The sequence below is a fragment of the Silene latifolia genome, chromosome 7, assembly GCF_048544455.1.
Source record: "Silene latifolia isolate original U9 population chromosome 7, ASM4854445v1, whole genome shotgun sequence".
Classification (NCBI taxonomy): Eukaryota; Viridiplantae; Streptophyta; class Magnoliopsida; order Caryophyllales; family Caryophyllaceae; genus Silene; species Silene latifolia.
Window position 1 is genome coordinate 54,596,432 of NC_133532.1, and position 15,399 is coordinate 54,611,830.

Sequence of the window (15,399 nt, forward strand, 5' to 3'; positions counted from 1 at the left end):
TCATGGTGAAAAGGAACCTAGTGAGAGTTGGGTATTAGATTCGGGAACTTCCTATCATATATGTGGGAGAAAAGATTGGTTTTCTTCTTATGAAGAATGTGAAGGAAAGATGGTTAGTTTGCCAAATGGTGATATGGCAAAGATTGAAGGGATTGGTGAAGTTAAGGTGAGACTTCATGATGGCTAAGTTAGAAGGTTTGGTGATGTTAGATATATACCAAGCATTAGTAGAAATTTAATCTCATTAGGTAGATTAGATTCTAAGGGTTGTACTATTCATGTTAAGAGTGGTGTTTTGGAGGTCACTAAAAAGGGTAAGGTGATTCTCAAAGGTAGAATAGGTAAAACTAACTTATTCACATTTGATGGAAGATTTGTTGAAGATGGGTTAGTTCAAGGGGAGGTACTCTCAAGTGAAGGGGAGGTGCTTCCAAGTAAAGGTTTGGTCGCTCCGCTCAATGATTGACAAGTCCAAAGTAATGTTGGGCTTAAGGGGAGGTTTGTTGGGAATTGTAACCCCAACATTATTATGATAATAACATATAGAGTCTTTATTTGTATAGATTTATGTTTGGTTAAGTTACTAATATTTACATATTAGATGTTTATGTTACCAAGTGTAAATATTAGGAGTTATGTTAGCAAGTGTTAAGACTCCTTATGTTACTAGATAAGTTAGGACTTAGGACCTTATATAAATAAGGGTCACTAGTCATGTTGGATAAGTAAGTGAGTGTATGCTTAATATCCCGAGTTAAACATAGTTGGAAATCTTGGCTAGTAGCTAAGTGTTTGAGGTTTGAAATTGTATTATTGTTAAGATTTAAGAATAATAATAATACAAGTTGGGTTGTGGTTAAGTCCATAACAAAATATTGTGTCTTTGCATCTTTATATTATTTGTACCAAAAACCCCTAACAAATTGGATATAAAATGCCTTTCTTCATGGGTTTCGAGAGGAAGAGGTCTACATGACTGGATAAGAAAGTTATGCGCTAAGGACAGGGATCAAGTTAATCTGTAGACTAAAAACGTCAATCTATAGTCTAAAACAAGTCTCAAGGCAGTGAAATGTGGAGTTAACCAAATTCCTTCGCAACTTGGGATTGTTCAGCCAAAACATGACTATTCCTTGTTCACTCATAAGGTGGCAGGTCTAATTACCATAGTTTTTGTTTACGTGGATGATTTGATCATCATAGAAGAAAATAAAGTGCAAATGAAGAGGACTAATAATGCATTAAATGAAACTTATACCATAAAATATCTTGGATATATGAAATACTTTTTGGGATTAGAAGTCACCAAAAATGAAGAAGAGGTACTTCTCAATAAGAGAAAATATATACATGACATCCTCGCTGATACAAGAATGCTACATTGCAAGTCGGCCAAGTTTCCATAACCAAAAGGTTTAAAATTAGCCACTGACTAGGATGAGATTCTTGACAATCCTGAAAAATACAATAAAATAATTGAAAGATTACTATATCTTAATTTAACATGACCCGACCTATCTTATGTTGTTCAACAATTAAGTCAATTCATATGTGAGCAAAAAAAAACCTCATTTTCTAGATGCTTTGCGTGTTCTCATATACTTAAAAGAAACCGTGGATATATATGACATATGAGCCTATTCGATTCATCAAAATTAGAGTACCTCCTCAGAGGGTATTATGATGCAGATTGGGTGTCATATACCTTTAGTAGCATAACCTTGACATGGTTTTGTGTCTTCTTTGGGGATTCTTTAATATCTTAAAAGACCAAGAAACAAAAGTTTATCTCAAAGTTCTCAGCAGAGTCTCAGTACATAAGTATATCACAAACAACAAGTGAACTGCGTGGCTTGCATGATTACTATCTGATCGTGATGTTCAATTGTTTATCCATCTTCATTGTGGCAACAAGTAGAAAATCCAGTGTTATATAAAAGAACTAAACACCTGAAATTGGATTGTCATAATATTGTGCAATCAAGTTTTATTCAAACCCTGTTCAAGTAAGGTCAAACTAAGCATGTTAAATCCTCCTTTCAGCTTGCAGATGTAATGACCAAGACGCTTAGTGAAAATCAACATTTCTTTCTCTGTGCCAAGTTAGGGTTGATCTTAGGTCAATCACCCAACTCCAACTTAAGGAGGGGATATGGAAGATACACATTACTGCAAATATGGAGAATGAGGTAGGAAATGTTGTAATTGCAAGGAATGCTACAAGGATAAATATGCTACAAGCTCTGACCGACATAAGGTGCATCCAGGGTAGTACAAATCAAAAAGTCCAGAAACATAGGACCACCAGCTGATGCACAACAAAATTAGTGTAATGGTAATATATTAGTCGTTATACATTTTTGTCTTATTAATGAGTCATGGCTGTAATTGCCTGGGAGATTAAGGAATGCACTCAATATATATAGACATCCTCATATCGTAAATACATAAAAATTATTGAATGAAGTATGAATAAACTAAGGCGCTATTTTTTTCGACTGAAAAAAGCTTTAACTGAACTGAACTTAATGGAGCTGAATTAAGTAAGAGATAATTTGTGAAGAGGTGAGATGAACGAAACTGAATTGAAATGAGCTGAAATTAAGACCAAAAAAACATGGCCTAAACTCAGAAAATATTCACATCCATTTTATTTTCCTGACAAATCATTTTTATAGATGTCTGACAAGTAGCTTATTTGCTAGTTGTAATAAAAAGCTACTTAGAGTAGTTAGTGAGAAATAAGTTAGTTATAACTTTTTTTTATCCCTTCAATTGTTACAACAATAATATGTTAAATATATAAGTCATAACATGAACCCTAAGATCTTGAATTACATGATTATCACAAAGGTAATTTTATTTTAATCATATTAGAACAAACCTCTGGACAACATGATGATAATAAGCTTTGTTGAATAATAAACCCTTAGTTGAGAAATGAGGTTTCTCTCCCTTTGCCTATAAACCTTTAATCTGTGTGTGTTTGTAATATTTTTGTGATAATCTTTGTGATGGATAAAGGTCACTATTTATAGGTAGAGAGAGGACCAAATTTCCTAACATACAACATAATATTAACCTTCCATCAAGGTTTAATTAAGAGCGAAACTTACTCTTTGATGTGTAACCCTTTATGTTTATTAGCAAATTAATATGAAACATATGTTTTTGAATTGTAACGTGTTCATTATTTACAAAAGAAACATCTCTTACTAATGACCATAAAATGAGTAAGACTAATAACATCTTATGTCATGAATTACATAGATGTTTTCTTACAGTGTCCCACTTGGTCATTAGGAAGATACTTTAGTATTTTCATATTAAAATCATAAGGCGTGCATGATATGCTAAAATTTCTTAATTGGTTATCATAAGTGTCTTGGATAATCTAACGATCAATGGGAGTCATGGCGTGTACATGTTATTTTGCAACATGCTTACTTACATGTACTACTACATTAATAACTTTTATATCTAGACCATAAGTAAGAGTATCGTAATAGTCACATAATGTCTTATATAAAAGACTTATTCTGTTTTATTCATCTAATACTTGAGGTGTACACATTAGAAAACAGAAAAGGTAGATGTAAACGTTATATAGAGCTCAATAATTGTCGTGCATAAATAGAAATCAAATGGCATAATATGAAAAAATTAGGAACTATCTGTAAGACCCATACTCTCAGTGTGTTTCTGAAAAGTTGGTGCAGGTAGTCCTTTCGTAAATATGTCTGCCACTTATAAATCTGTACTTATTGATTCGACGACAATTTTCTTTAGTTTAACATCTTGCTTTAGTAATAGGTATTTGAGGTCCATGTGTTTTGAACCTTTGGTTATCCTGTTATGCTTTGAGAAAAATGTTGCAGCTTCATTGTCACAGTAGATAAGTAGTGGCTTAGAGATAAAACTTAAAGCACCAAACTGTGAGACAAAATTACGCAACCATGTTCCTTGAATTGAAGCCTCATAACATGCCACATATTCAGCCATCATGGTGGATCCGAAAAGCAACTCGTATTTTTGACTTCTCCATGATATTGCACCCCCACATAAGAGATACACATAGCCAAGAGTGCAAATCCTAGTGTCGGGACATCCAAGAAGATCTCGAATCGGAATAACCAAATCACCGAGGATGACTTGATTTTCTATAGGTGAGCATGTAGTTTCTTGTTCCCTTTAAACATCGTAGTACTTTCTTTGCAGCTTTCCAATGAGCAATTCCTGGGTTACTTTGAAATCTACCCAACATGCCAACAGCATGGCTGATATCAGGTCTAGTACAGACCTGTGCATACATCAAACTCCCCACAAGAGATGCATAAGGATACTTTGCCATTTCGTCTCGTTCCATAGGAGTCTTTGGGCACTGCTCAAGAACAAGTTTGTCTCCTTTATGCAGTGGCACAGGACTAGAGGAACAAGTCGTCATGCCAAATATCTCAAGTACTTTGTCAATATATGCTTTCTGAGACAATCCTAAAATTTATTGTGATCTATCACGGAATATTTCTATTCCTATCACATAAGAAGCCTATCCCATATCTTTCATTTCAAAGTTTGTAGAGAGATAATCCTTAGTTTTATGTAATAAACCAAGGTCGCTACTGGCTAATAAAATGTCATCAACATACAAAACCAAAAATATGAACTTACTCCCACTGAACTTGAGATAAATGCAAGGGTCAACAACGTTTTCAGTGAAACCGAAAGCAGTTATGGTTTCATGAAACTTTAAATACCATTGCCTTGAAACTTGTTTCAATCCATATATTGATTTCTTAAGTTTGCAGACCTTGTCTTCCTGACCTTCAATTATGAAGTCTTCAGGTTGACGCATGTAGACTTCTTCTTCTAAGTCTCCATTTAAAAAGACGATTTTTACATCCATTTGATGTAATTCTAAATCATAATGAGCTACTAATGCCATGATAATTCTTAGAGAATCTTTTATTGAAACAGGAGCAAAAGTCTCATTATAGTCAATGCCTTCTTTCTGATTAAAACCTTTGAAAACAAGTCGAGCTTTATATCGTTCAATTTTTCCGTTGGAGTCATGTTTGGTCTTAAAGACCCATTTACATCCGACGACTTTATGGCCCGAAGGCAATTGAACGATTTCCCATACTTGATTACTTTCCATAGATTTTAATTCATCTTTCATGGCATCAATCCATTTATAAGAATTAACATCCTTAATGGCTTGTGAATAAGAAATCGGGTCCCGAGTCCCTTGAGATTCTATTAGATAAAGCTCATAATCATCAGGAATAGCCGATCTCCGTTGTCGTCGAGATCTTCTTAACGGCGGTTCTTGTGGTGCTTCATCATTATTATGATTGGTGAAGTCTCATTATGAAGTTGATGGTCATTTATTTGGTTTTCCTCATTATTGTGAATGGGTTCAACAATAGGAGGATTTCCAATATCATTCGAAATTAAGGGTATAGGGATTGGTACCCGTATTTCTTGAATGATCACTTCTTGTTGTTTAGTACTCCCACTGATTTCACCATTCTCATAGAATCTGGCGTTACCAGTTTCAACAATTCTCGTACTATGGTTAGGACAATAAAACCTATATCCTTTGGATTTTTCAGGGTAACCAATAAAGTGACCACTGATTGTCTTTAAATCCAATTTCTTTTCATGTGGATGGTAAATTCTAGCTTCAGCTGGGCAACCCCATATTTGGAGATGTCTTAAACTAGGTTTCCACTCTTTCCAAAGTTCAAATGGCGTCTTTGGAACGAACTTACTTGGAACTCTATTTAAGATATAAACAGCTGTTCGTAACGCATCCATCCATAACGATATAGGCAAGTTAGCATGACTCATCATGGATCTAACCATTTCCATATATGTACGATTTCGCCTTTCAGCTACAACTGTTTTGCCATGGCGAACCAGGCGTTGTGTATTGAGCAACAATTCCAAGCTTTTGGAGAAGTTTAGACAAAAGGTCCAGGATGTTGTCCTGTTTCGTCATACCTTCCATAAATTCACCACCTCTATCAGATCTAATGATTTTCACTTTCTTTTTTAATTGTATTTCATTACGCTGTAATGTATGCTTGTACAGCATCCACAGATTGAGATTTTTCATGCAATAGATAAAGATAACAATAACGTGAATAATCATCGATAAAAGTAATGAAATATTTTTCTCCTCCGAAAGTTGAAACATCAAATGGTACACAAATATCTGTATGTATAATTTCAAGAAGTTGAGTACTTCTTGTGGATGCTTTCTTTGTATTTTTCGTTGTTTTTCCTTTAATACAATCAACACAAACTGTAATGTCAATCAAATTAATGTCCGGTAGAACACCATCTTTTACTAAACGTTTTATTCTTTCGCTAGATATATGACCTAGTCTTTTATGCCACACGAAGTAAGAGTCATTTTTGGATGACTTACGTTTTGTTTCTTTATTATGCAAGGTGAGACAAATTTCAGCTTCAATATGTTTAAGATGAAGTTTATAAAATCCATCTATTAATATTCCACAACCAATAAGGTTAGAATTTTCAAACAAACTGAAATTTTATTGCCTATTTCAAATGAATATCCAAACTTATCAAGTGCACTTACAGAAATTAAAGTACGAGAAATAGACGGAACATAAAGAGTTTTACATAAGTGTAACTGGTAACCGCTATCTAAAATTAGACGAAAAGTTCCAACAGATTTAACTGGAGCTTTGTCTTTATTTCCCATAAAAATAAAATTCTCACTTGAATTTGTGGTTTGGATCGTAATGAATCCCTGCATAGAATTCGAAACATGAACATTAGCATCGGTGTCAATCCACCAAGTAGAAGAAGATACATTAGTAAGATTTGATTCGAAATAACTTACGAAACCCATTGGGTTACCCTTCTTTTCAAACCATGCTTTACGTTTAGCATAATCCGCCTGGAAATGTCCAGATTTCTTGCAGAATTTGCAAACATCATCTTTCTTTTTCTTCTTTAATGGTTGATTAACATCATCAGATTTAGGTGTTGCTCTCTTACGGGATGAATTACTCTTTTTCCCAACTCCTTGAACGAAATGAACAACTTTAATGTCTTGTCAGCCTTGCCTAGACTCCTCTTGAACCAATTTATTAGTTAATTCATTTAGACTCTACCTTTCCGTAATAGTGTTGTAATGAATTTTGAAAGGTTCATAATGAGAAGGTAAGCTAGTTAAGATAAATTGAACTAGAAATGCATCATCCATAGTCAATCCCAAATTCTTAAGTTTGGCCGCAAGATTTATCATTTCAATGACATGAGCACTCATTGTGCGAGAACCATCAAACTTCATGGTTACAAGATCCGCCATAAGTTTCCCAGCAAGGGATTTGTCTGCAGTCTTAAACCGATCTTCAATGGCTTGCAAGTATTCTTTTGCACTCTCAGTTTTAGGTAGGGATGTCTTGATGTTCGTATCAATTACCATTCGCATAAACATCATGCTAAGTCTTGTTAGAACGATCCCAATCAAGGTGGAGTTTATTTTCTTCAACAATACTCTTATCAGTTAATGGTGCAGGCTTATCCGTAATCAGAGCCTTATCCAGTTCGAGTACTTCTAAGGAAAATTCAACTTGCTCTTTTCATTCTGAGTAGTTAGTTCCATTAAGTTTGATTATAGACGTAACATATGAATTAAGAGTTGACGATACATTAACTGCAAACGGGATACAACAATTTAGTCATAAAACAATACATACAATCAAATTATATAATTTTAGGTTCTTCTGTGGGTAGTCACCTAATATTGCGTATAGACTTGATACAGTTTAACGGTTATCATAAAAAACATAATTATAATAGAATAATTTTTCTTAATTATTACTCAACTATATATAAATTCTATTTGTCTGTGGACAAATAATATGTATTCTTGCATTTGACCAATACTTATTATTCGCGTAAGATGAGAAAAGAATGTAGGTTAATATGTTACATTTACCATTTCTTTGTATAAAATATATAGTTATGTCGTATAACATACTAATACATTAAAAGTACATTATTTTAATGTCATAAAAAAATATTGTTAAAGTAAACATATTATTTATAAATGTTAATGTTAAAAAATTACAAAAACATAAAATAATATTTATCACGACATAAACAACGATAATAATAAAATGGATTGAACATTACTAATAGTCGACATTATTAAAATGTTAGTGATAACATTATAATCTAGCTAATATCATTTTAATTATTATTAATGTAACAATAATAAAATCGTTTTCAAACTTAAAATTGCGGAATTTAAATAATTATATGTTAACAAAATAGAGTTAATAATGGATTTATTATTCATACTAAATCAATATATGTATATCCTTTTAATGGATAATCATGCATTCTAAACAATGCTCTGATACCACATGTTAAATATATAAGTCATAACATGAACCCTAAGATCTTGAATTACATGATTATCACAAATGTAATTTTATTTTAATCATATTAGAACAAACTTCCGGACAACATTGTAACACCCCCTCATACCAAGGTGCCTTACTAGGACCACCCTACCATGAAAGTGTGTTACCATCTCGGTTGCCCAAGGTTAGTATATATCAAAAGCGTCTGAACTGAGCACATTTATTAAAATACCATAAAGTGGAAAAGTTTACATCAAACTAAATCCAAAACTGATTCAATAAATAAATCCAATGTCTAACAACTATGAAATCATAACTAAGACTCGACTGTGATGCTACGACTGGTGATGACAACTCTCCCATGACTGCCCCAAGCTCACCAATAGCAATACCTATCAAGCCTGCTCACCATCCCCGAATGGATCACAACAGATTACACAAACAACAACGGGATCAATATTACTCAATCAATATAAGACAAACAAATAAGGTAACCAGCTGATCATCCTGCACCCCCAGTCTCCCGATCTCACACAGCAGTGTGTAGTCCTACCAGATTACCCATCGCAACAGGTAATCCTCGCCGCCAGTGGGTGACCGCAGCTCATCCCACCTAGTCCAGCTCAGCAACGAGCGACTAACAATCCATGTCCCTTAATGTGCACACCCCCTCCCGTGACGGGTTCCACGGAGGGCGAACTAGGGTGTGAAGCCACTCCCGCAAGTGACTCCACCACAAACACAACATACCCAGCCTCACAGCTGTCACAACACCACAACACAACTACACCAACACCATCACCACAACATCCGTACACCGATGATCAGCAGATAACGACAATCACAATACAATCAAGTCTTAAATCAATGAACAGTAAACTGAGTAGGGAAACTCTACCTTAGCAATCAACAAAGAAGATTTTAAACCGAACAATTAGAAAGGCTCCTCTATGAAGTCTTCTCCTATACAATAACCATATAGCACAATTACACATCGCACAATTCCCCCCTATTCCCCAAATTCCATATATACAATAACCCTAAAAACATAAATGACATGAGGAATGAAACTTACCAACAATAGGATGAGAGATTACACACAAGGAGTACGACAATTGCACACACAAAGAGATTAAAGAATGATTAGGGAGTGATTAGAGTGATCGTAAAATGATTAGGGTTGAAATGACGTTTTAGAAACTGACTTTGAATATAAAATAACCCTAAACACTCCCGCATCAAACCGCTGAATTAATACTCGCCAGACCGGATACTCGGTCGAGTAAAGTGTATACTTGGCCGAGTATCCTCTACTCGGTCGAGTATTCTTCATACTCAGCCGAGTATTCCTCGGCAGAACCAAAACAGACTACACCATTAGCACTACTCGGCCGAGTAGGCTCTACTCGGTCGAGTATTCAACTTAAGAAAATCCGTAATATTACAAACATGATGATAATAACTTAATAAGCTTTGTTGAATAATAAATCCTTAGTTGAGAAATGAGGGTTCTCTCCCTTTGCCTATAAACCTTTAATGTGTGTGTTTGTAATATTTTTTGTGATAATCTTTGTGATGGATAAAGGTTACTATTTATAGGTAGAGAGAGGACCAAATTTCATAAAATACAACATAATATTAACCTTCCATCAAGGTTTAATTAAGAGTGAAACTTACTTTTTGATGTGTAACCCTTTATGTTTATTAGCAAATTAATATGAAACATATGTTTTTGAATTGTAACATGTTCATTATTTACAAAAGAAACATCTCTTACTAATGACCATAAAATGAGTAAGACTAATAACATCTTATGTCATGAATTACATAGATGTTTTCTTACATAATAAAATCATGTCTGTTTATGTCAATTTATTAGATACCAACTACCTTTTCAACTGGTTCATCAAATAATTTTTAATAATATCAATTATTTTATCAACTTCTTAGTTTTTTTTGCTTTCTTTTCAGATAATTTCTGAATAAATTTTTAAGTTTTCACCTAATTTACCAAATAAAGCTTAATAAACTATAAAGTATTTGTTGATTATTCTTGTAAACCCGTCTTGCATCACAGAATAAAACGATTTTAAACCGAGCTTGATTGAGTTGTTAAATACTCTAAATGACTCGAGTAAAACAGAAGCCCTATGACCTTATAAACCCTTCAAGAATAGTCATAACAAAAAGCCCAACCCACATCTAACATCTAACAAACAGAAGTGATCCGCCATTTTCACAAAACCCTAACCTTATAAACCCACATCTTCCTCACAAACCCCCACTCTTCTTCGCCGCACACAAACACTCATCCTTCCTTTCTCTCCCTTCATTTCCATCAAAACCCTAAAAAAATGCCGCCAAAGTTCGACCCATCTCAAGTAGTGGACGTATACGTCCGAGTAACAGGAGGCGAAGTCGGTGCAGCTTCATCTCTCGCACCCAAAATCGGACCACTCGGTCTCTCCCCAAAGAAGATCGGAGAAGACATCGCAAAGGAAACCGCTAAGGACTGGAAGGGTCTTCGTGTCACCGTCAAGCTTACCGTTCAAAACAGGCAAGCGAAGGTTACCGTCGTCCCATCTGCTGCTGCTCTTGTCATCAAGGCTCTTAAGGAACCTGAGCGTGACAGGAAGAAGACAAAGAACATCAAACATACTGGTAATATCTCTCTTGATGATGTTATTGAGATTGCTAAGGTTATGCGTAGTAGGTCTATGGCTAAGGAATTGAAGGGTACCGTGAAGGAGATTCTGGGTACATGTGTGTCTGTGGGGTGCACTGTTGATGGGAAGGACCCGAAGGACTTGCAGGAGGAGATCCAAGATGGTGATGTTGAGATTCCTGATGATAATTAATTTAATCATAAGTTGTTTTGATTAATTAGTTGTTTTCTGAATATCTTACCAGGTTTTACCATGTTTTTTTTGTTTTTGTTGTCGAATCGGATTATGGACGACTTGTATGCGTTTCGGATTTTTGTCTTCGAGAACATCATGTTTCGAAATGCTATCTTATCTTACCATCCTTCGGATTATTGCGTTGTTTTAAGTTTGTGTTGCATTTTATTTTGGTGTTGTTGTATTGTTATTGTGATATGTTGATGTTGCGATGGTGTTGGGCTTCTGAGATTAAGATGCGTTGGTTAATATCTTTGTTATGAACTCAGAAAATGCATTTATCTGTGTTTAAGACGTTTCTGTTGTTTGAGAATTGCTGATATTAGATACTGACATTTTAGGAGTCGGTTATTGTGATTTAGGGAATGCTGATGAATTGCTGTAGATGCTATAAATCTATTAGTTTGCTGGGCTTATTATTATGGTTCTTTTTGGTATTGTGCTATATTTAGATATGCTGTATCTTGTCTGGTTGCATTATGATGCTTAGCTTCTATACTAGAATTTTAGGGTTGATGATGAGGATTGTCATGTATGTGAGGGTCAGTCGCTGTATAGTCTTGCAGGCATGGTAATAAGATATTTGTAGATAATTTCACTGTAAGTAGTTTGATTGAGTTTGGATAATTGGAACGAATTTTAAGATTTGTGGTGTTGATGGATGAGATACAGGAGGTTAACTGAGATGATTACTGTTTCTGATGTTTGAGGTTAATTGCTGGTATTGATTAGTTTAGGCATTTGATGAGTATTTGGAGGCTTCGTAAGTGATGAGTTAAGGAAACGCTGTAGATGCTATGAATCTATTAGTTTGCAGGTTTATGTTTCATGGTTTCTTTCGGTTTTGTGTTATATTTAGAGATGTGCGGTATCTTGTCTGTCGGTTGTGTACCTTGTAACGGTTTTGTTTTGATACCCGGCTATTATGTAGAATTTAAGCCCTCAATGGTGTGGTGATTGTCATGGATGATGTGAGTGTCAGGCACTGTATACTCCTGCAGGACGATAATATGATTTTTTTTATAGTTAGTGTCACTGTAAGAGGGGTTGTTCTTAAAACTGTCATACTTCGCATGCATTACCCATATACGGAAGTAATAGTTCTTGCTAGCCCTTGCTCTTTGTTTCACCACCTTTTTTACCTTCTTTTCACTATCATTCCCTAACCATGTAAAATTTATCCTCAATCTAAACTAGGTTTAACATTGTGAAAAGAACATTGATGAGTAGCTTGGAGCAAAGCTGGGTGGTCTAGGTTCCTATGATTGTCTTTATGTATGTGTTTAGAGTGCCTTACTCGGGTAGAAATAAGAACTCCCACTTATGTGCTTAAAATTCGGTAAGCTAGTGCAGAATTAAAAGCCAATGTTATCAGCCTTGTTTCTATTCCGCAATTTTAATACCCTGGTGTCAGAACGCAGTTGCTATGCAGCTTGGTTGTCTGCAATGTTTGGAACTCGCCTAATGTTAATAGGGTGTACCAGGTTGGGAGAGTCGCGTCATTTCTTCTTCTGTTCCCTGGTTCCTAAATATTAATAACTAAATGGTTCCAAGCCATTGGCAATGCTTTGAGCTTCAAGCCATTGACATGGAATCACTGTTGGCATTGTATTTCATATGTTGGTTGTCGTTCAAACCAAAACCTATATGCTTTGTTGTACAGGAGATAACAGCCGTATTTTGTTTTAGCGATATGATACAGATCCTGCTTAGCAATCTCAAGAAACAGATTTTAGTAGTAGCGCCTGTCTAATGCAGTAAATCTCAGCACTAGAATTTTAAATAACTGTTCAGTATATATTCATGTAGACGCTAGAATTAGTTTGATACGTAGTATTAAAAGCGTTGGTCCTATTATCGTATATTAGAAATATACTTGGGTAAAGTATGATGCACGCTCCGTATTTGTAGAAATTGAGGAGGATTAATGGTGGTACGTAAAAAAAGAGTACATAGATGGGATGTGATGGAGTCTGATAACCACCATATTCACTTATTAACATACTTGAGACCGGTCTTGCTAAAATTTTGCTTTGTTATGACACAAAACAGACATAACCCTTTGACCCTTTTAACCGCTGTGAGGTTGAAGGTAAATAAGTAAACCTTGTATTGGAATTGGATCCGGGTTATACATAACCTTCTCATTTGGATTCACCTTCTTTAACTTGAACCTTGTCACTACATTGTGCACAAACGCTAGTATCTCGATCCGAGCATACTCTTGACCGGCACACATCCTAGGACCTCCTCCAAACGGTACAAATGTGAAGGGTGGGGATCCTTTTCCTTCAAATCTCGTTGGGTCAAATTTCTCAGGATTAGGGAAGTAGTTAGGGTTATTGTTTGTTGAATGAACTGTCCACATCGCCTGATCAATATCAAATACACCAAAAATTAGAAAGTTGGTAAGACAATCTCATTTTAATGCCACTGTTCTTTGAGCAAAGTTTTTTGGATATTCACATGACTGTTTCATAAAAGAAAATACAGTGAATGCAGTAATTAACAGGAGTACTGGATGGGAAAGTGCAGTATTTAGACTCGAAAGGGAGGATGTTTCTGACCATACATTTCGACCTCGCTCATATATTTGGATTGCGGATTAAACACCAAAAAAAGAACAAAAAAAGGGATCAGTTTGGCGATACATTACCTTCCAGCCTTTTGGAACATTGAAGCCTGCCAAACTGAAATCTGAAAGAACCTCCTTAAAACCTCCGTGGGCAGGTGGCATTACTCTCATTGATTCACAAACCACATCCCAAGTGTACTTCATTCTCTGTATATCCGCCCAATTCAACAATTCCCCTGCTTTCGTCTTCGCAATCTCTACCTGCTCTGATGATAAATAATATTCGTTCGATAAATTGAGCAGTAATGCAGTTAAATCAAGGATTAATTCAGATTTCAGCATAAGACTAGTATTGAAGAACTACCTTTGAAGACTTTGTCATAAACATGAGGATGATCTGCAAGGTGGCTCAAAACAAAGGTAAGTGCGTTACTAGTTGTATAAAAACTAGCAAGCAAGTAACCAATGATCTTGTTAGCTATGTCCTCGTCGCTGTAAAATTTACCATTCTTATCAGAAGCCAAAAGCAGTTTACTCAAGATATCCAGACTTTCCGAATTATCTCCTCTTCTCGCTATCTCCATCTTTAATTGCCTAATGATTTCTACAATGTTTTTCTTGATAATCGCGCCCCCTTTTACAGCACCATTAAAAGGCGTCCCAGGAAAATTCACAGGTGCGGAAATAATCCCTTTCGCCACATCGAAGAATGGTTTAGCTAAAGTGTTCAATTGGTCCTTAGAACTGTTGATGAATAGCCTACATGATAAGTCAAACGTGAACAATTTTGCTAGGGTATGTACTTTGACTTCATTGTAAGGAATCCAATTGGTATTCAAATGGTCTTTGGTGGTGGAATCTATGATAGGGACATAATGGATGATAGAATCTAATTTAAGAAATGAATTATCTTCTGTCAATGGTGAAGGGTAACACGACTCGAAGAGCAAGGCTTTGGATACAGATTTCGGCCACCAAGGTTTCATCAATTTGTCGTCGCTCGAGAAAAGGAACTTGTTACCAGCAGGGCCACAGAGAACTGCCATGGGTTCTCCTGCTATAGATGTCTTGAAAATTTCTGAGGAGTGTTTGGTCATTCTATCAAGTATGAATTTTCCAGGGTTGGATGCGAAAGCTATGCTTTCTCCGATTATTGGCCATCCTGTATTACCCGGAGGAAGTTTTGTTTTGATGTTGGAGGATTTGAATCTAGACACAATCAATTTGCCAAAGAGAAATATAGCAGCAAGTATGAGCCACAAGGAAATGAACAAAGCCATTACTGTTTGACGGCTGATAAATAATGTTGTACTCCGTAGCAACTACCTTGGAAATTTTAACTAAAATCTTTGAAATTTCCGTCCCCTAGCTCCACCACGGAGTATCAAACGCAACTTATTTTCGTAAAATTCCAAGTTACTTACTTCACGTAATTCTCAAAAAAGTACCATTTTCTGAAAATTTACTTTTGTATATTGTTGACTTGAAAAAGCAAAACATACAAAAACCGCAGTCA

General features: G+C 35.4%; 2 protein-coding genes across 2 annotated transcripts; one reads left to right on the top strand and one right to left on the bottom strand.

The window, feature by feature from the left end:
* The first annotated feature begins 10,605 nt into the window (after positions 1-10,605).
* On the top strand, positions 10,606-11,445 carry LOC141592165 (large ribosomal subunit protein uL11). The gene has a single exon (XM_074412760.1). The coding sequence runs from the start codon at positions 10,763-10,765 to the stop codon at positions 11,264-11,266; it is 504 nt and encodes a 167-aa protein (XP_074268861.1). The 5' UTR covers positions 10,606-10,762; the 3' UTR covers positions 11,267-11,445.
* Positions 11,446-12,905: 1,460 nt separating this feature from the next.
* Positions 12,906-15,193, bottom strand: LOC141592164 (beta-amyrin 6-beta-monooxygenase-like). Its single transcript, XM_074412759.1, has 3 exons — positions 14,248-15,193; positions 13,965-14,149; positions 12,906-13,679 (listed from the first exon to the last, which is right to left on the bottom strand). Exons 1-3 carry the CDS (start codon positions 15,161-15,163, stop codon positions 13,380-13,382), a joined length of 1,401 nt encoding a protein of 466 aa, XP_074268860.1. The 5' UTR covers positions 15,164-15,193; the 3' UTR covers positions 12,906-13,379.
* Between the last annotated feature and the right edge of the window lie 206 nt (positions 15,194-15,399).

Coding starts and splice junctions, on each gene's coding strand:
- LOC141592165 (XM_074412760.1), top strand. CDS start 10,763: ATGCCGCCAAAGTTCGACCCATCTCAAGTAGTGGACGTATACGTCCGA.
- LOC141592164 (XM_074412759.1), bottom strand. CDS start 15,163: ATGGCTTTGTTCATTTCCTTGTGGCTCATACTTGCTGCTATATTTCTC. Junction 14,150..14,247: donor TTATGACAAAGTCTTCAAAG/GTAGTTCTTCAA, acceptor ATTTATCATCAG/AGCAGGTAGAGATTGCGAAG. Junction 13,680..13,964: donor ATGTTCCAAAAGGCTGGAAG/GTAATGTATCGC, acceptor GATATTGATCAG/GCGATGTGGACAGTTCATTC.